The 20,640-nt window shown below is 37.2% G+C and overlaps 1 protein-coding gene across 2 annotated transcripts; it reads right to left on the bottom strand.

Moving 5' to 3' along the window:
• Window positions 1–5,987: 5,987 nt before the first annotated feature.
• UCP3 (Mitochondrial substrate carrier family protein) lies at window positions 5,988–15,455 on the bottom strand. Of its 2 annotated transcripts, XR_016431624.1 has the most exons (4): window positions 15,067–15,455; window positions 6,628–7,184; window positions 6,411–6,456; window positions 5,988–6,302 (listed from the first exon to the last, which is right to left on the bottom strand). XR_016431624.1 is itself a non-coding variant. In XM_090004614.1 (2 exons), the coding sequence occupies exons 1-2, from the start codon at window positions 15,412–15,414 to the stop codon at window positions 6,642–6,644; spliced, it is 891 nt and encodes a 296-aa protein (XP_089860740.1). In that variant the 5' UTR covers window positions 15,415–15,455; the 3' UTR covers window positions 6,607–6,641. The 2 variants fall into 2 exon arrangements, 1 of the variants encoding a protein (XP_089860740.1); XM_090004614.1 differs by lacking the exons at window positions 5,988–6,302; window positions 6,411–6,456 and having other exon boundaries at window positions 6,607–7,184.
• Window positions 15,456–20,640: the final 5,185 nt, after the last annotated feature.

Here is a 20,640-nt window from a genome sequence, read left to right as displayed (position 1 = left end):
TGAACAATTACATTCCTGGATTTGGATTTTTTCTAATTAGATTATTGGGTTGGATTTTTTCTAATTGAATTCTCTCACTAATTGATTTTCCTAATTGAATTCTCTCTAATAGATTTTTCTAAATGAACTCTCTCTCTAATTGATTTTCCTAATTGAATTCTCTCTAATGGATTTTCCTAATTGAATTTAGGATTTTGATTTACCGAAATGGATTTGGATCTATTCAAATAGAGTTGGATTTACCCAATTGAATTTTAGATTTGGATTTACCAAAATGGATTTAGATATACTCAAATGGATTTACCCAATTGGATTTTTAGATTTAGATTTACCCAATTTAATTTTAGATTTGGATTTACCCAAATGGATTTAGATCAACTCAAATGGATTTGGATTTACCCAATTGAATTTTTTGATTTGGATTTACCCAAATGGATTTGATTTTTAGATGTTTTTAATTGGATCTTGGATCCTTCTCAAATGGATTTGGTTTCAGATCTTTTTAATTGGATCTTGGATCCTTCTTAAATGAGTTTGGTTTTGGATCTTCTTAATTGAATCTTGGATCCTTCTTAAATGGGTTTGGTTTTGGACATTCTTAATTGGATCTTGGATCATTCTCAAATGGATTTGGTTTTGGATCTTCCTAATTGGATCTTGGATTCTTCTCAAATGGATTTGCTTTTGGATCTTCTTAATTGAATCTTGGATCCTTCTTAAATGAATTTGGTTTTGGATGTTTTCAATTGGCATTTCTCTATTTTTGAGTGATGTATTCAATCATTGGAGCCTTACTAACCACATTTTGCTGGTATGAGCCTTACTAGCACTGGGTTTTCTAAAATTGGGTGGTTTGGCTTTTTCAAGGCCAGCAACCTTTTATTCTTCTCAACATTTCTAGCTAACATAAAGCATTCCTTCAAATTAGTTACATTGGCTGGAAGCACTTCAATTTTAGTCTCATGCTTCAAACTTACAACATACGACATACTACGTTGTCAAAATCGCGTCTTCGATCTCAATTTCTAGATAACATGGAACATAAATCCTAAAAATTTTGTGGTAGTCCCTTTGTTTCAATTGTCAGATCTCAACACTGTAATTCACAAAGAATGTTGGTTCAAACTTCTGAGTTAAGGCCTAAACGAATTAATCCCATGTAGATCTTGCATTTGTCGAAGCCAATGGCAACAATAAAAGGCATTCTCATCTAAATGCATGACAACATACTCTAAACAACTATCATGTGGAATATTATGACAAGTAAATCAGTGGTTGGCCTCAAAAACCCATCGTTGAGAATACTACCTGAAAATGAAGGAGTATCATACTTACCGAATGGCAATGCATGGAACTATTGTTGGTTTCCACAGTTTCAGCTTGCCACAATGAGGCACTGAGCATTGATGCTCTCTGATCGGTCGTGTGAGATATGCAGTCGACTTCTTTCAGCCTCTAATGGCCTTATAGGCTGTGAATGCAACCAATTGACCTCTGATTTTACCCATAGCTTTCTGCAAATTCTAATAATTCTTGTTGAAACTAGTCTTGAGGTCTTGCACCTCAATTTGAAGCCCTTCCACTGCAGATTATATCTCTTCACCGAATTTGGAGAGATGGCCAACTATTACTCATTTCTAGTAGAGCTTTAATCGCCATCATTTTAGAAGACAATTCACTCTGATACTAAATTGATATGATACTAATTAAGATGAAAATGAGGATCAATGCTTGGTAGGAAAATTCAGTAGCTATGTGCTCCTTACAAGGCTGTTGATGGGTTGATTAAGCAAAACGGTTGCTCAATCGATAAATTCTATCAATGGAGTTGGGGAATTTCCCTGATTCAGATAAATTGAAGCTGAAACAGATGACAAACACTAGAGAAATGGACTGGAGTCGATGATCTGGCTGGTGATCAAGGGATTGCCTGCGCAGAGACTAGTTAGTGTGTGGGAATGGGCAAACCAGTCGATTATGTGGAATGAGGTTTGGCCCAATGAAGATTCCTAGGATCTGTAGATATGAGATTTAAAGAGTGGAAGGCATGGATATCATCAGTCATGTGGCTGGTGATCGGCTAAAATTGGGTCACAAGCAAATCAGCAATTAACCGCCAATCAACTAGTGCAGGCCATCTTATGTTGGGACGTTGCAAGTTCAAATCCCAATGGTATCGTTGTATAACTGGTAGGGGTCTGCCTAACCCCAGCTTGACTTTCACAAAAAAAAAACCTAGTGCAGGCCAATGGTAGACACTCTGATGGTCGACGACGATCACAACAGCAATCGAACGGGGATCCAAGGAATCTCACTAGCAGAAATTGGTCCGATGATGCATGTCCAAAGAGCTTCTTAGGCCACAATTGGGTAAGGAGAAAGTCCGAGGAAGCTCGTTTGACCGGCGATGAACTCAATCCATGTCCAATTGGGTAGTGGCAGGTACCAATGTACCAAGTGGCAGCCAATTGGCAACTGATAGACAGGAGAGAGAAGATTAGGTGGAAAAGAGGGAAATTTGAGAGAGAGAGAGAGAGAGTTGAGAGTTGATAGAATTAAGAGGAAGAGAAGCCAATTCAATTCATGGTATGCCAAGTCATCACACTCAGCTTGTTTATAGGCTTATTACATGGACAATGAGTTGTGGGCCCTTATTTACATCAAATTGATCTTATTGGACCTAGGTTCAAGGCCCACTGGCCGAGCAAGAGTGTGTGTGTGTGTGTGTGTGTGCAATTGGCTCAAAGCCGGGTGTAGCAAGCCTAGTTGTGAGCTCGTATCACCATGTTCCAGTGAATTTACAATGGAATTACAATGGCGAATCTACCTATCAATGTGAATGCTTGAGGTGCATTTGGCAAAAGCTCGGATTCGATAGTGTCTAAATCCAAATCAGTGAAGAAACCTGTAGTAGCAAAATAAAAGTACATTAGGTTTAAATTATATTCTGACAACATAAAACTCTTAAGATTAACTTTTATGGATCAAAACCCGATCCGTAGCTTTCAGAGGTGGGCCAACGTGAGGCAGGACGCGGTCATGAGGCCCCACCCTGGCAGGCAAATCATATGTACAAAAACTAGAATGCTGATCATGTAGACTGTCGGTCCACTTGCATATCTGGAAAATGATAGGGCCAATAAAAAAAAGATAATGATGACTTATAGTTGGACGGATTTTGATGGAGATGAAAGATTCTGATGGAACCCAGTTATTTTTTTAGGTGGAAACATAAATTTGTTGGCCCCCCATTATTAATAAGATAAGCCTTGAAAGTTTTCACGTTCGCCAATAATTTGTGGCAACTTGAAGCACTTACTTTTTTACAATAAGGTAATAATTTGACCCTTAAAATCGTCGCTTTGATTGTGCCTTCCTTCCCTTCGTAGTGGGCTGGATTCAAATGATCCCCCAAAGTGATGAGAAAAAGGCTCTCACGTCCACACAAAAAAGAAACTCAAAATGAAATAAGCACTGAAAATATCACTATATTATTGCTAAATATTATCACTCATGTACAAACATACATTCTAAATAGATATGCATAGCGGTGAGGACCCCTTTAATTTTTACACCCTTTTGATGTACTTATGATTTCTGACCTTTATATGTGACATGACAACACAACAACAATAACAACAACAATAACAACAACAACTACGCCTTCATCCCAAAACAATTGGGGTCGGCGATATGAACCAAAAAAGAAAATCATTTTGGGTCTTCCACATGAATCCTTTTCCTCCAATCATTTCTATCTAATGCCATGTCCTCGGTGAGGTTCAAAGCATTCATATCTTTTCCTATCACCTCCATCCATGTCTTCCTAGGTCTACCCCGACCTCTTTTAACTAATATATTTTCTCATTTCTTCATCCTTCTAACTGGAGCATCATTAGGCCTTCGTCGAATATGTCCAAACCACCGTAAACGATTCTCTCTCATCTTATTTTCAATGGGTGCAACGCCTACCTTCTTACGTATCTCCTCGTTCCGAATCTTATCTTTTATTGTATTTCCACACATTCATCTCAGCATACACATCTCAGCTACACTCATTTTTTGAATATGATGTCTCTTGGCAGCCCAACATTCCGTACCATATAGTAAAGCAGGCCTAATAGTCGTCCTATAAATTTTTCCCTTCAACCGCAAAGGCATTCTACGATCACACAATACTCCAGTTGCACTTTTTCATTTCATCCACCCAACCTGAGTTTCCCTTCATATGTGACATGACACTAATCATAATTTTTTTCTATTAACCTGAGTTTAATAACCCATTAAGTACACATACATGTCACTCCATAACCACATTACAAAGGCCAATAACTCCATGCATGACTTTAGACGTACCCACTACAAACATGTCATAATTCTCACATTGACTCCACATGAACCACACTACTTTATCCATTTATGTGCATGCATAACGTACATAGCCACTACGTTTTTCACTTTTTCTTTCTCATATGCTATATGTTTTAGCTAATAGTAAGACTGATCTTCAAATTTCTACACTGCCATTTTACTAAAATATCCTAACTACTTACTACAAAATAACTTTGACACTTTGACTGACTAACAAACCAAAATGGGTGGATACTCCTAACTGTCCCATTTCAACTGTTTTTGGAAAGCTCTTCATCCCAAGAAACATTCTTGAATGGCAAAAAAATAATGTCTTCAATAGCTTTGTAAAAATGCCTACCACTTGTTCTCTTTGGTTCGCTATGCACCAACTCAATTTATTTGCTTTGCATATGCTCATAAGTGAAATAGAACCAAATGTCAAGTACTTGATCATGCATAAAACATTAAATTCTTTGTTAATGTAATTGTTGATTTCTTGTTCATCATAATTATCATATGACCTTTTTGGAGAACCTCTTGCTGGTGAGTTCCATAGTCACAAACGTTAAAAACGGCAAAATCTCATTTTTCAAAAACTCGCGAGAATTTGAAAATTTTTCATAAATCTTGCATTTTTTTGGCAAAACCTCGACAATAAAAAAAATAAAAAAAATAAAAAAATAAATTTTATAAGAAAATATTAATAAAAAATATTTATAAATAAAAATACACAGTTTTTTCACGATAAATAGCTGTTTAAAACATAAATACCGTGTTTAAATCATGGTATTTATGTTTTTTCATAAATCTCGCAAGAAATTACCGTTTTAAACTTTCAGAAAATTTCTCGCGAGATTTTCATAAATCTCACGATATTTGTCTCTACGGTGAGTTCCAACCATTTGTTTATAGCCTTTAACCGTCCTTGTTGCTCTGAACCATTTCACATTATCTCTTTCATTCTTCTTAGTTTTAGAAGCTCATTTCACGCAAATTGCCATGTGATCTTAAAGAGTTGTCAACTCTTATGTATTGTTCTTTTCAACAGTCTTGATTTCTTCATCCATTGCTTTTTTACATCTTTCATTTTTTAATAGCTTATTCATAACTTAAACGTTTCCTAATAAACAAGCAAGCAACACAAAATATGCTCATTGTTAGTATTTTTGTTTAATAATAAATATTATTCAAACTCTTTGTGCTTGGTGATATTTTAACATCATGAATAGGATTTAGAAGTAATATTGAAACTTGTTGAGGTAAAAGCAATAGAGCATTAACTTCTTGTTCTTGAATTTTGTTTTTGTTTTTTTAAGTTCAATCCTAACATTTTTATTTTTTCATTATTTCCCTAATTCTATGAATCATTCTCATCAAACTCAAGATCTCTATTTATAACTAACTTTTAATTTTCTTGGTCATAAAACTAATAAGCTTTAAAGTTTTTACAGTAACCAATAAAAAACGCATTTTTTGATTTTATCGTCTATAACTTGGTTAACTTTTGATATTCAACACGAAAAAAAAATCTTCCGATAGTTACCAATTGGCTTAGAACTACTACATGTTTCTTATAGAGTCATCAAAAAAGAACTTTTTAGTAGGGCATCTTTTCAAGAGATACACCTCATAGGTGGTCAGAAAAATTACATATAACTAATAAACATTGTCTTCTACTCCCCAAAGTTGTCGGGGTAAACAGGTTAAATGTTATCTTGTAGAAAGCCATCTAAGATGAGGGACACGACATACCACAGGCACAGTGTTACTTGAGGACAACAACGATGATGACTTGTACAATGACAAGCATCAGTGAACTCATATGACACAACTTTCTGCATTACCAGATCCCATCTAAGATGTGCATTACAATCCGTGCGTTTGGCATTAATCCAAAGGCGAAATGCAATTAAGAACAACTCTATAATAAAATGAGCCATCAACACCACCTGCACTAGCAAATTCCATCAACATTGCAAGTTACAATGCATTAAGCCAAAGATAGCAACAATAACTAAGATCAACTCCACCAATAAATGACTGATCAAATCACGTACCTCAGAGGATTGTCCTCAGTTAATATTATTGTATCATGTGTCAGGTCTGCAGTATAAGAGAGAGAGAGAGAGAGAGAGAGAGAGAGAGAGAGAGAGAGAGAGAGAGAGAGAGAGAGAGAGAGAGAGTAGACAAAATCAATTCATTTTTCAGTTTCCCAGATTCTGCAAAAAAATTCAGAAAGACCAAAAAAATGGATGCTTGGAAAAGGACACTAACCGAGTAACCATTAACTAAAAAGGAGAAAGGCCTGCTACACTTCTGAATTTTTCATAAGAAACCCAGAAAACAAATTGCCAAGGACCAAGTCTAGCCCACGTAGGAAAGAAACCCTTCCATAACGCTATTAGGCCTTCATTTCTAATAGTCTTCTTTAGACAATCATAAGAATTCTTGTAAACTATACTATTTTCTTTGCTCATAACCTGATTCATCATTCTGGTTTTGACCACATCAGCAGGACAACTCAACAAAGTAGACAAGAGGCCCGATGTAACAGATGCCAATGTATGAGCATATATGTTGTCGTTACAAATGCTATTGCTTACAATGAAATGTTTTGCATGGTCATACGATGCCAGTTCTCCCATGTTCACCAAAAAAGCCCTCTGAACATTTGGATAAACCCCTCTCCAAAGTCCCTGCAAACCTTCCATTTTGACAATCCTATAAAAGGCATCTACGATCCCAGTGTACCTAGGTTGAAGGCCTTGGCTAACAAGCCGACCATCGGCCTGCATCCTCACCTTGACTAGATCAGCAGGGCTTGCAACTACCTGCAGTCAACAAATAATTTTACAACTGTAGCACAACCTATAAAAGAATTCCAAGAGAAGGGCCAAAATAATAATAATAATAATGTTGAGAAAAATTGAGTCATTTCAGTAACAGCAATGATCAGAGACTAACATGTGGTACTAGCAAATTACACATTTTTTCCATTTCCAACAACCACTTGGATGAATTATTAAAGAAAGATTAGTATGTGATATTGCAAAAGCAAAGGCTTCCAAGGATCAAATAATTGCAAATGTCAATAGTGAGAAAATAGGGAGGATACATAGAAAATCACCTCCACCGACATCTGGAGGACTAGTCTTAGACAGCATCCAAATGCATATTCTTGATTCGATGTGACTTGATTTCTAACATCTGAACAGAAGAGAATACTCTCATCAAGCTAAAAAGTATGTTAGAAGTAAGCTATCCGAGTTGGCATCATTGGCAATTGAACCCTATACCACTGGTGGCTGAACTTGTAGAATTATTTGCATTACTGATACACAAAATCAGTAAAAAAAAAATTGGATAATCAAAATCAGTAAAAATTTCGACCATCCTAAATTTGTAAGAATCTATATGGACATCCATTTCTCAAGGTTTTGCTTGTAGGAACAAGATTTGCAACAGGAGACTTTAATTCAAGTACCTCACTCTAATACAATGATGTTCCCCTAGATAAGGTTGCTAAAACTACCACAACCCTTAATTAGTGAATGAACTCAGAAACCAAGCAGACCCTCTACATATATATCCATTAATTTTAGACAGTTAGTTATCAAAGGAAGGCAAAATTCTCATACAATTATGAGTATGTTAGTAAGTATTAGCGCACATACAGCAGTATACTGTTTTCTACCATCTGAAGAATGAAAAATCCAAACATGGGTCCAGTTATTTGATTCAGCAAAAATTCACAGGATTACAGATTACAACTGTAATGAAATATGCGGAAAAGCAAAGAGTGCACTAGGCACTTACAACATCTACTAATGAACAAACAAAGAGGGGCTAATACCCAAACCCACAAGAGACAACACAACATAAAAATATAAATGCCTCTTATTGAAAGAGAGAGAGCTCTCAAGAGTAAGAAATACAAGAGGGGAGTACCCCTATTTATACACAAGAGAAGGAGAGGGAGAGGGCCAAGAGGCCTTAAGAGGAGAGCCACCTAGGGGGCTCCCCATCGACTACATGGTGGGGCCCCTTTTTAGTGAGCAAAAAACAAAAAAATAAAAAATACATTTTACAAAAAATAAAGAGAAAAATAAACTAAGAAAAACAAGTACCCCTATCGGGTACTTGTGAAATGACAGAAATACCCCTATCGGGTATTATATATATATATATATATATATATATATATATATATATGAATTACATATATTTTAACACCCTCCCTCAAGCTTTACGGGGATATAACCGAAAGCTTGTTAAGGAGAAACAAAAACCGAGGAGCCGCAAGAGCCTTAGTGAAGAAGTCCGCCAACTGGTACTCTGATGTGACGTAAGGTAGTGCTATAGTTCCTCTTAGGTATTCATCCCGAACGTAATGGCAGTCCATCTCAATATGTTTAGTACGCTCATGGAAGGTGTGATTGCTTGCAATATAGATTGCGCTTTTGTTGTCACAACACATCTTCGAAGGAGTAGAGATGACAATGCCCATATCACTGAGGAGGCTTCTTAGCCACACAAGTTCCATGGTTGTAGTGGCCATAGCACGATATTCTGCTTCCGTCGAGGACAATGATACTTTGTGTTGCTTCTTGCATCTCCACGAAATCATAGAGTCACCTAAGAAAACACAAAAACCGGTAGTTGAGACACGGTCATTGGGATTTCCTCCCCAATCTGCATCAGTATAAGCAATTAAATCAAGTGACGAGGCAGAAGAAAGAAAAACTCCCTTAATTATGGTATTTTTGATATATCTGACAATCCTTAAGACTGCACTCATGTGCACGGTTGTAGGTGCATGTTGAAACTGACTGACAGAGTGGACGGCATGAGCAATGTCTGGCCGTGTGATGGATAGGTAGGTTAGAGACCCAACAAGTTGCCGGTAGGGAGTAGGATCCTCGAGAGGTGTTCCATCTTCCAACCTTAATTTTGCATTGATGACTTCTGGGGTTTCTGTCTTCTTGTCATCGGAGATACCCGATTTGGAACAGATGTCAGCAGCAAGTTTCATCTGAGAGAGAATGTACCCTCGAGGAGAGTACGCCACTTCAATTCCTAAAAAATATCTTAAGAAACCAAGGTCAGACATATCAAAATTTTCTTTCAAAACCTTTTTAATATCATTAATGCCTTGCTCATCACTTCCTGTGATGATCATATCATCAACATAAAGTAGTAAAATAACTACAGAAAACCCTGCACTTTTCACAAACAAAGCAGTGTCAGTATAACATGAACGAAAATTTAAACTTGTCATTACATTACTAAATCTATCATGCCAAGCCTTTGGAGCTTGTTTTAAACCATATAATGCCTTTTTAAGTTTAAAAATTTTATTTTTACCAATACATACTCCTGGTGGGGGATCCATGTAAACTTCTTCATTTAATTCGCCATTAAGAAATGCATTCTTAACATCAAGTTGATAGATAGGCCATTTCTTTACAGACGCAATAGCAATAAGAGTCCTAACACTAGTCATTCTAGCAACAGGTGCGAAGGTTTCTTCATAATCTATACCATATTCCTGAGCATATCCTTTAGCTACTAATCGTGCTTTATAACGTTCTAATGAACCATGACTCTTGGTTTTAATTTTGAAGACCCATCTACATCCTATTGATTTCTTTCCAGTGGGTAACGAAGTTATTTCCCAAGTTTTTGCTTTTTCAAGGGCACTAAGCTCTAAGTTCATGGCTTCAACCCATTGGGGAATATTTTTGGCCTCATTATAGTGTGAAGGTTCATGAAATGAATGTAATGCAATTAGACATGCTCTATATCTAGGAGTTAGGGACTCATAGGAAACAAACCTATTTGGAGGATTGGAGATCCGACTGGATCTCCTTAAAGATGTTTCTTCAATGTCGGATCCTTGAGAGTATTTTTCTAAGGCACTTATCTGAGTTTGTTGACCACGCCTAACATATGTTTGGATTGGTCTATTATTCTCATCTACAGCATTATCAAGAGGGATTTCCTCTAGGTCATTCAAAGACTCATTAGAGATTTCCTCTTCTTGAGGAGTCTCATCTTCTTGAGATAGAAGATCAAATAAAAAAGTATATTCACTTTCGTCAATATCTTTAGTTTTCACAAAACCATTTTCATTTTCCAAAAATGTTACATCTTTGGATACATAGAGTTTGTTATTTTTCAAGTCAAAACATCTAAAACCCTTTTGATTTTCTCCATAACCCAAGAAGACACATTCAATAGCTTTAGGAGATAATTTGTCCCGTTTATGAGTAAGGACAAAACATTTACATCCAAACACTCTTAATCTATTGAAGTCAGGTGTTCTTTCAAATAGTTTTTCGTATGGAGATGTATTTTGTAAGGATGAAGATATCATTCTACTTATTAAATAAGTTGAGGTTAAGGCCGCTTCGGCCCAAAAATTCTTTGGAATTTCTTTGGAAATAAGGAGTGTCCTAGTGGTTTCCATGATATGTCTATGCTTTCTTTCGGCCAAGCCGTTTTGTTGAGGAGTCCTAAGACACGATCTTTGATGACAAATCCCATTTACTTCTAAATAGTTTTGAAATTCATTTGATAAATATTCTCCACCCGAATCGGATCTAAGAGTAGAGATATTACTTGAAAATTGATTTTTAACTATCATATGAAATTTTTTAAAAAACTCAAAGACTTCGGATTTTAAATTGAGAAAGTAGATCCATACATATCTAGTATAGTCATCGATGAAAGTGACATAATAGGAGTACCCTCCTTTAGACATGACGGGGGAAGGGCCCCAAACGTCCGAATGGACTAACTCAAAAGGTCTTTTGGATACAAAAGTCCGGTTTGGAAAAGGAGTAGATTTCATTTTGCCAAAAATACAATTCTTGCAAACAAAATGTTTCTCATTACAAAATTTCTTTTCAAATGGAAAGGAGTACATTTTTGAGAAACTTTGATGTCCAAGTCTTTGATGCCAAATATCAATATTTTTATCTTGGACATGGTTACAAAAAGAGTTAATGGGGAGTTTCAAGTTGCTCATGTAATAGAGATCTCCCCTTCTATGGCCTTGCCCAATCAGCTTCCCGGACCAGAGATCCTGTATAGAGCAATCCTTAGTTGAGAAGGAGATTTTACATCCATGATCGCATATTTGAGCAACAGAGAGGAGATTTAAATTAAGTTGAGGTACAACTCTCACGTTTGGCACAAAGAAGTCTTTTGAAAAGTTTAAGGTTCCAAGACTTTTAACTTGTAAAGATGTACCATCGGCAGTTGAAACATAGGAGTTTTTAAAGTTATTACATAAATCGGAAAGCTCATTTTCAAGGGGGGTCATATGAAAGGAAGCTCCAGAGTCAAGGATCCAAGACGACATACCTGGAGGAGAGGAGGAAGCTACGGCGGCACCCGAAGTTGATGGAATCTTGAGTAGAGTTTGTAGTGCCTCCGATAGTTGAGCAAGAGAAAAAGAGTTCGTTCCTTTGATTGCTTCCTCTTTCTTTTGAGTAGCTTCTTCGACGGAAGCAACTTTATTTTTTGATGCTTCATTCAACTTAGGGCAATTAGGTCTTATATGACCCGGTTCTTGACAATGATGGCAAATGGCTTTTCTATAGTTGCCATTATAGTTATTTTGTCTTCCAAAATGTGGAGGTTTGTAGGTTTTCATATGGTTGCCGAGTTTGGATACGGCCAAGACATCATTTCCTCCTTTAATCATGCCAAGACGGGTTTCTTCTTGGCATATTTCGGCTATGGCATCTTCCAAGGGAAGAGGCTTTGATCTATGTAGGAGGGAGGATCTCACTTGTTCATATTCGGGCCTAAGCCCATGTAAAAATTGGAAAAAGTGTTCTTTTTCCATTTGTTCTCTCCTTAATTCCACATCTATACTAGAAACCCATTTTGGTTCTAGTAAGGATAGCTCATCCCATAGAGGGCCAAGAGTGCTAAAGTAATCCCTAACACTCATTTCTCCTTGCTTGATAGTCCGGATTTTTTCTTGAAGAAAGAATTGACAAGCAAGGTCTTTTTGTGTAAACATACCTTTCATGAAGAACCATGCTTCATTTGCCATCCTAAATTTGGCAATGTTGGCGCAAATCTTGAGCTCCACATTATTCATGAACCAAGCAAGAATCTTGGCATGCTTACTCTCCCAATCTTCTATTTTAGATTGGTGATCTTCAATGGCCTTTATGCGAGCATCTCCTTCGAGAGCTTTTTCTTGATCGCCTTCCATCTTAGTTAGTTGGAGTTGTGGTTCCGGAATGGTGCCTATAACGTATCCCCAAAGCTTTTTCCCTTTGAGGTTGTTTTCCATGGCGGCGGCCCACATCATGTAGTTGGAACCATTGAGCTTGAAGGAGAGATCAATCTTTTGTTCTCCTTCCATAACAACCACTTACAAGAGAATATCAAGGAGAGAGAAACAAAAAAACAAATATAGCTACACCACTAGCTATATTAAAAAGAAGAGCATACACAAGGCTCTGATACCATGTAATGAAATATGCGGAAAAGCAAAGAGTGCACTAGGCACTTACAACATCTACTAATGAACAAACAAAGAGGGGCTAATACCCAAACCCACAAGAGACAACACAACATAAAAATATAAATGCCTCTTATTGAAAGAGAGAGAGCTCTCAAGAGTAAGAAATACAAGAGGGGAGCACCCCTATTTATACACAAGAGAAGGAGAGGGAGAGGGCCAAGAGGCCTTAAAAGGAGAGCCACCTAGGGGGCTCCCCATGTAGTCGTTGGGAGCCCCCAACGGTCACTAATGTGACCGTTGGAGGCCCCATCGACTACATGGTGGGGCCCCTTTTTAGTGAGCAAAAAACAAAAAAATAAAAAATACATTTTACAAAAAATAAAGAGAAAAATAAACTAAGAAAAACAAGTACCCCTATCGGGTACTTGTGAAATGACAGAAATACCCCTATCGGGTATTATATATATATATATATATATGAATTACATATATTTTAACAACAACAACTAGAGTTAAAGAACAAAGATCTGTGAGCATTGAGATTAAGAATTAGGAAGCAAATATAAGAACCAGCAAACCATTCCAACTTCAAATAAAATCTACTTCTTGTAGCATGTCCATGACATTAGTTATGTCAGTTCTCTGCTATGGCTATGGTTCCATGGTTCATGGTTTTTTCAAAAACTTGATTTATTAGGTGTACGATTAGCAAATTCAGTAATAGTTCGCTGAGTGCAATAAGTCATTCTCCAGTGCAGCTGGGAAACGACCACAACAATAAACAGTATCTATGATTAAAACCATGACATCTTATAGTATTCAGAAAATGACCGATCCAAATAATAGTCAATCATTAGATTATTCGACAAAGGAAAAAAAGGAGAATGACAAATCTGATCATGGTGACAATATCTCTAGCCATTTTTCAAAATATCATCTTACTATAGCAATGTTAATTAAGTTGATGGTACTACAATAGGATTTAGATATAATGAACTTATCGTGGTTTTATTTGATGGATTTAATTATAGTGAAAGTTCGCTTATTATCTCATGATAAATTCAACCTGCTTGGAACTTTATTTGCTTTATACTTCTATTATTATTGGAATTTAATTATTTTTCCATCCTTTTGTGCATTGTGATATACTGATCTATAACTTAAATCCTTTACTTCTTTCAAAAAAAATTTAAATCCTTAATCATATTTACTGAATTCCCCAAAGTTTTCCTAGTACAAATCCAGGTAATCTAAGGATTTTGAAAAGCATATAAGAATTTCACAGCCAGGAAATTGTCATAGCTTTTTACACTAGTGGAGATCACTTTCATGTGATTCTTCAATTTAGCAAACAATCCCCAGCTCATACAAGAGAAGGGAAAAAAAAGGCACGCCTTGCCTGCAATCAATTGGATTACCACAAGGCCAAACTTTTCTCAAATATATGGGCGCTTGTGCAGCCTGTCTCCCAACCCATAATGAAGCCTAGCAGCCAGAACATATGAAACTAAATTAGCATCAATCTTCAGGTTAGAATGCATAACAATTGGTTCTCGGAGACAACCCCTGAGAGAGAGAGGGGGGGGGGGGGGGGGGAGAGAGATATTCTAAGGGCTTTTGGACCTATTGTGTCCTAATATACATTTGCGATTCCCCACATGTCCATCAACTTCTGGATTGAGTTGTATTTACACACGCACGAGATCATGTTCGTGGCATTTGGTAGATCCATAATGCCCGCAAGCTGCAACCGTTGCCGCAACTCACCCAGTAGATCATGTGTAAAACCATTGCCCATATTGCAGGAAATATACTCCACTCATCACCCACTTACCACAAGTCCACACCGTGAATTGCCAACCATCCACGGCCCCATCGTCTCACTTACAAAATTGAGACCCAATACCTGCTTCCCCAGAAATTTTGGAAAATGTCCAATTTCTTCGTTTTTCAGATTTTTAAACTCTGAGACGATCAAGGCTAGAACTCAAAATCCTGGACACTGCAAAGGAATCATTCCACATCCAACTTATCTGGCGGTCCAAGTTCTAGAATTCAATGATGTAGAAAAATCCAATTTCAATGGAATTTAGAATCCAGCTAATCCAAAAGACCAAAGAAAAAGAGGGAGAAATGGTCACTCTGTCTGAACAAAACTGAAAGCATCGAAAATCAGCTCTCAAAGGGAAAACAAGAATGAAAGAGAGGAGGAGGGAATGAAAAACCTGGCCTACGACGCCGGAGATGCCTCCGGCGAGGGCTTTGTGGAGGGGGGAATCCCTGAGGCGCTCGTAGGTGACGATCCGGATGGGGGTGTAGAGGAGGTGGCGGACCACGGCGGGGGACCACCCCCGGTAGAGGCCGAGTGGACCCTCCAGCCTCACGATCTCCGACAACACGTGGAGCGCGCCCGCCCGAGGTTGGGACGGACCGGAGGAGCGAAGGAGCTGCATCCTCGTCTTGGTGATGTCAATGGGGAAGGTCGCACTCTCCGCCACCGCCGCTGACGCTGAAGCCAGGCCCACGCTCACCAGGGCGCGCTGCTCGTAGCCTCCTCCGTTCCCGCGCCCCATTGATGGCCCAGCACCCCTGCAGCCACACCAACACCAGTCCGTTCGGGTCCTGACACGGGACCCCGCTGACCACATGGATAACCATCGTGGTGATAGATTGTGAATGCATAATTACCAAATCGAATCAGGTCAGACCATCAGAGCTAATCCTGAATGCCATCAGGGGTCCTTCTGATGCCCTTCATATGAAACACTAATATTGTATTGTTTATATTTTAAATGGGTTTCACAATTTTTTTCAGAAGCATTGATGTTCTAGATGAATGGCATACTGAGTGTACAGCTGAAACTAAATCGAAAAGGCTTGTGTTTCAGATGTGCTCCTGAGGAACCACCCTGACAGTAATGTGGTCCTGACCTGATCCGCTCTCCATAATCAAGTGTCAACTTCTTTAGTCATTAACGAAATGCGATGTTATGATACTCTCTCCCTGGCTGAAAATCAGTTGAGGCCAATTTACCTTTTTTTTTTCAGATTTTGCGGCCTCTCTCTCCAATACAACTGCGGGTGCAAATCGATCAGATTCAGTGTCACCCCCGATCTAAATCTATCACAACATTCTAGAATACGGATTTTAAAAGAATACCCAAATGTATTGGATTTGGACCTTAGCAGATTTTCTTTGGATTTCGGTCCAGCAAGTAAAATTTAGATCAAAACAGCTCTACTACATGGGACTTAGCTCATGTTAGGGTTTGGCTTCGAATTTAATGTCCAATATTCAAATTTAGATTTGGATATACTACAATTTGACCTACGTGGACCCGTTCATATTTTTTTTTTAAGTGAAAGAAAAATGATTTTTCGGATTTAAATTAAGCTGAAAGATGTATCATTTAGGTTACATCAGGCCGATAAGTGGTCGGGCAATTTAATTAATAGTAATTTTAATGCTAATTTATTTAATAAATAATTAATTAATAGTATTTAATTAATTAAATGGATTAGGATGGCACATTGGAGCATAGAAGTGGATCTTATATTGGATCCTGGACCTTTTAGATAAAGTCCATAATTAATGTAAGATTTCATTATCCACAAGAATTAATAATTTAATTTGAATAAAATTAAATAAAAACCATAATTAAGATTTAGTTTGACTAGTCAACCTTAGGATTGAGTAGGAGGTAAGAAGGGAGAGGGTGAGACATTTTCACTCGAGATGTAACACCCTAGATTTCCACAACAAAGTTAAGTTGAATTTTTCATGATTTTTTTTTTCTTTGCAGCGGAATTTAGAAAAGGTTTTAGCAGCAAAAATAGACGATAATGAGTTATTAATTTTAAAAAACTTCGGGCAAGTCACAGGTATGTTGCCAAGCACTCATTGATCACCAAGGTGTTCTATTTATCAAAACTACTTGTTTATTACAAACACCACTGCTTGAAAAAGCAGTATTTGGTCTTATAAAGAAAACAATACAACACTGTCCGGAGAAACTCTGAAACTCGATGCGACCTTGCTCTGCATATCGCAACGCAGATTCAACACCCGAAATCATCATTAAACAGGGTCAGAACCACTGTTGGTCTGGTAAACAAGCATTCATCTACACATTCAATCAACTCAAGGAAATGCACAAACCGCTCAAGGTTACAATTCGCAACAATGATGCTTAAGTCTCCACGACTTAGCGTATATCGCGAGAACCTCATCAGGCCTATGATTGAACATTGCGCTCAAGTCTCCATGACTTAACGTAGACCTCTTCAGGGCTGTGATTTGAATATCTCGCTCAAGTCTCCATGACTTAACGAAGACCTCTTCAGGGCCTCATTTGGAATGTCAAACTCAAGTCTCCAATACCTGGCACATTTGTATCCCACGAATCCAAGCGTGAGCTCCTCGAACTTAGCTTAGTCGTGCGGATACAACATGGGTCTTTGCCTTATCGGTCCAGTAGTATTATCAATCATGACACCTTTCTCAAGGTTATGCAGGACTTGACAAAACAACATCCATTCATTCATACATTCATACATCGCTGAACCTAGAACTAATGCATTGTTTTGATATTAGTGATTCACCCCCTGATACACGAGAGAAGTTTTGTCTAAACATCAACGCGACGTTCTGGGGGTTGATTATTCTATGTATTTTAGATACCCTAGAGGCTTGTTGACCCTATCCATGATAAAGTGGTAGAACTCATACTGGGATAACCCTACCAGGCCAGTTCGAATGTATCTTCTACTATAGTAGTTGGGTTCAATCCCTAGATATTTAAGGATAACCACAACCACCAAACCTCCTGAGTGACGAGAGGCCCCTTGAACTCTATCAGGTTCAAAATCAAATACATGTTACTCACGGCTGTACCATCATCATTTTCTAGTGTGCATTTATTTAGTTGCATATAAGCATGGGGGAGTGCCAATAAGAACAATGTCATTCAAGCATGGGGGAGGGTATAGTTTGCGCATAAATTTTTTCTGTCCATGTATTTATTCTGATAAAAACTCATAAAAATTAGGCTTTTAAGAAATAAGTTTGAGCTTATATGAATATATTACATGATCCAACATTTTAGAAATTTTTTAAGCCCTACAAAAAAATTTTCTGATACTAATCTAGAAACCGTGGTCATTTATGCGAATTTCAAAGAACGAATGGTAGATGAATGTAAGAGTTTGTTTTAAATTACGAATATGAATATGCACAACTTTATGTTTGAAAAAATAAGCAAATAAAAAACATCAAGAATGAGAGCTTAAAAGAGAAAATGAGCCTACATTTAGTCATTTGATGTTTTCGTTGTTCCCTAGTAGCTAGGCTCAAACACAAGTTCCAGTGTTTGATTCTTATGTTGAAAAGAACAACAAAGGAAACCACTTCTTTGTCTAAGTCAATATCTGTGGCCTATTTGGTTCAAGCAAGTAGAGCCTGAGGGGTGTTTACAAGTGGTGCCCTAAAGTCATCTGATTTGAGAGCTACCCGCCCAAAAGCCCATTACATGGACCTTATAGAGAGCCTAAGAGATGTTGACATTACACATGACAAGAAGAAAATTATACATAAAACTATAAAAATAGAAGACCTAGTGACTCAAGCAATTAAGTCTGAGGGATACTCTGTATCGTCTGGCCTGGGAGTCACTGACCTAAAGCTCATTACATGGGTCACGAAAACCTGAAAATTAATATAGTGCTCAACTGAAAAAGAAAAGTAAAAAATAAATAAATAAATAAAACATCACAAGTGCTTATTGAAAAAGTTTTAGTGCTTAGAAAGAATCATGAAAAACTGTGCAGAAAACATATAAGTGAGGATAAATAAGTAATGACATGAGTGTACTTGATTTCTGAGAATAAAGCATAAATAATTATGATTTTTAGAAAGGTAAAGAAAAAGTTTTTTTTTCTGTGGTGGCATGTGAAAACTCTAAATATGTTGTGAAAATATAATTGCATGAAATGTTTGCTTAGATGAACTTCTTAACTACCTAATATTTTTTTGAATTTGAATTCTGATGTATACATGACATAGATGTTTACGGGTAGCATCACTGTAAACCCTCACGAGACCTTACTCGTCCTCTAGGGTAACCCATGTGTTTAAAGGGCTTGTTGCATACGCTAAATACAATCATGATTCTTATGAAAGTGAGTTAGGTTGTTCTGCATGTGTTGTTTCATTTTTGCTAAGAGTCAGTTTGCTCGAGGACTAGCAAACAATAAGCATGGGAGAATTTGATCATGCATAATTTTATATATATTAGATATACGTTTATGTGCATGATTCATCCCAAAAATAGAATAAACACCCATGGTTATCAACTTTTCCAGGGCATTACTCAAATTCAAAAAAAGAGAAAAAATCACACAAAATGAATCTCACCTGAGTGGTTTTTGAGAAATGATTTATTCTAAAAGCCCTTCTTTTGGAAATAAGTTTTAAAAAAGGTAGTTTTAAGAATTTCATAAATGTACGTAGTCTTTAGAAAATATTCTTTCTAACCTAATTTTTTTAGTATAACAATTATTAAACAAAGAGAGGGGGGCGTCTTTCTCCATGGTTCATGCCCCTTGCTCTCTCTCTCTCCTCCTTCTCTCTCTTCCCTAGCCAGTTTCCCTCTCTTCTTCTTCCTCCTTCTCTTCTTCCTTTCTTTCCCTTCCCTTCTCTCGACGGCTGCTTCTTTTCCTCGTCATCAGAGTGCAAGATACATGTGCAATCTCATAGAAGGACCGCTCTTTTCTCAACCCCTCCGTCGGAAGCGGATGCGAGGTATGCTTCTTCTCCCCTATTTCTTTACTTTTACGTATTTAGTTAGATTTATTTTGTCTCGTCAAATGCATAAAATAGTGTTTTAGCATTGCATACATCATATTTTATTTTCTACGGTTTCGTTGCATCTAGGATAGTTTTTTTAGTCAATATTCTATTTTTTTTTAGAGAATACGCATTAAAGAAATTTTTAGGCTTGTGAACAGACCTGCGTGATCTGTTCATTCACGTAGGTTGGCTTGTTTTTTTTGCGAAATGATAAGAGGTCAGAGTGAACCAATGACTTTATGTAAATCTTGATCAGACGTTAAACAACGTGATTTTGACATCATGCCATATCCATTTTTCTGATCAACGTGATCAACAAATCATGCAGACTCGCGTGATTCACAGATCACGTATGTCTGGTGTGCAGAAATCGGTTTAGGCTTTGTGGAACTCGCAGAACCAATCTACGTCATTTTTTTATGGGATCCAGTTCCGCGTGATCATGTTGTTCATGTTTTACTCTACTCAATGTGATTTTTAAATCATGTTTTTTATCTACTAGATCTACAACATCACATTTTTCCAGCATGATTCACAGATCACAGTCTTGATCAATTCAGACCGGGTGCGTCCACGTTCAGTAGATCATGCAGATCTGCATGAAGTGCAATCTGTAGAGTATTGATATTAAGCGACCAAGGTTTCTTAAGTTTTTTTTTTGTTCTATTGGTCATTTACAGTAGGTTAGCACATACTATAGCATGATGGGCGGTGATCAAATTTTTAGTATGAACTGCAAATCATGCCATCATCGTTGGATCTGATCACGCAGTATGCCGATCATGTTTGTTTTTATGCATGCATATTTTATATAAGTTGTGTTAGTTAGATTATGTTAATTGTTTTTGTAGTTAGGTAATTTAGTACTTCATTGTTAGTTGGTTAGATTCTTTTGTTTCTTTACACAGTTAATTAATTAGATATTGCTAATAGTCTTTCTAGTTTTAATTAA

The sequence above is a fragment of the Nuphar pumila genome, chromosome 4 (assembly GCF_984573655.1).
Source record: "Nuphar pumila chromosome 4, dmNupPumi1.hap1.1, whole genome shotgun sequence".
NCBI lineage: Eukaryota > Viridiplantae > Streptophyta > Magnoliopsida > Nymphaeales > Nymphaeaceae > Nuphar > Nuphar pumila.
This window is presented reverse-complemented; position numbering and strand designations above follow the sequence as displayed.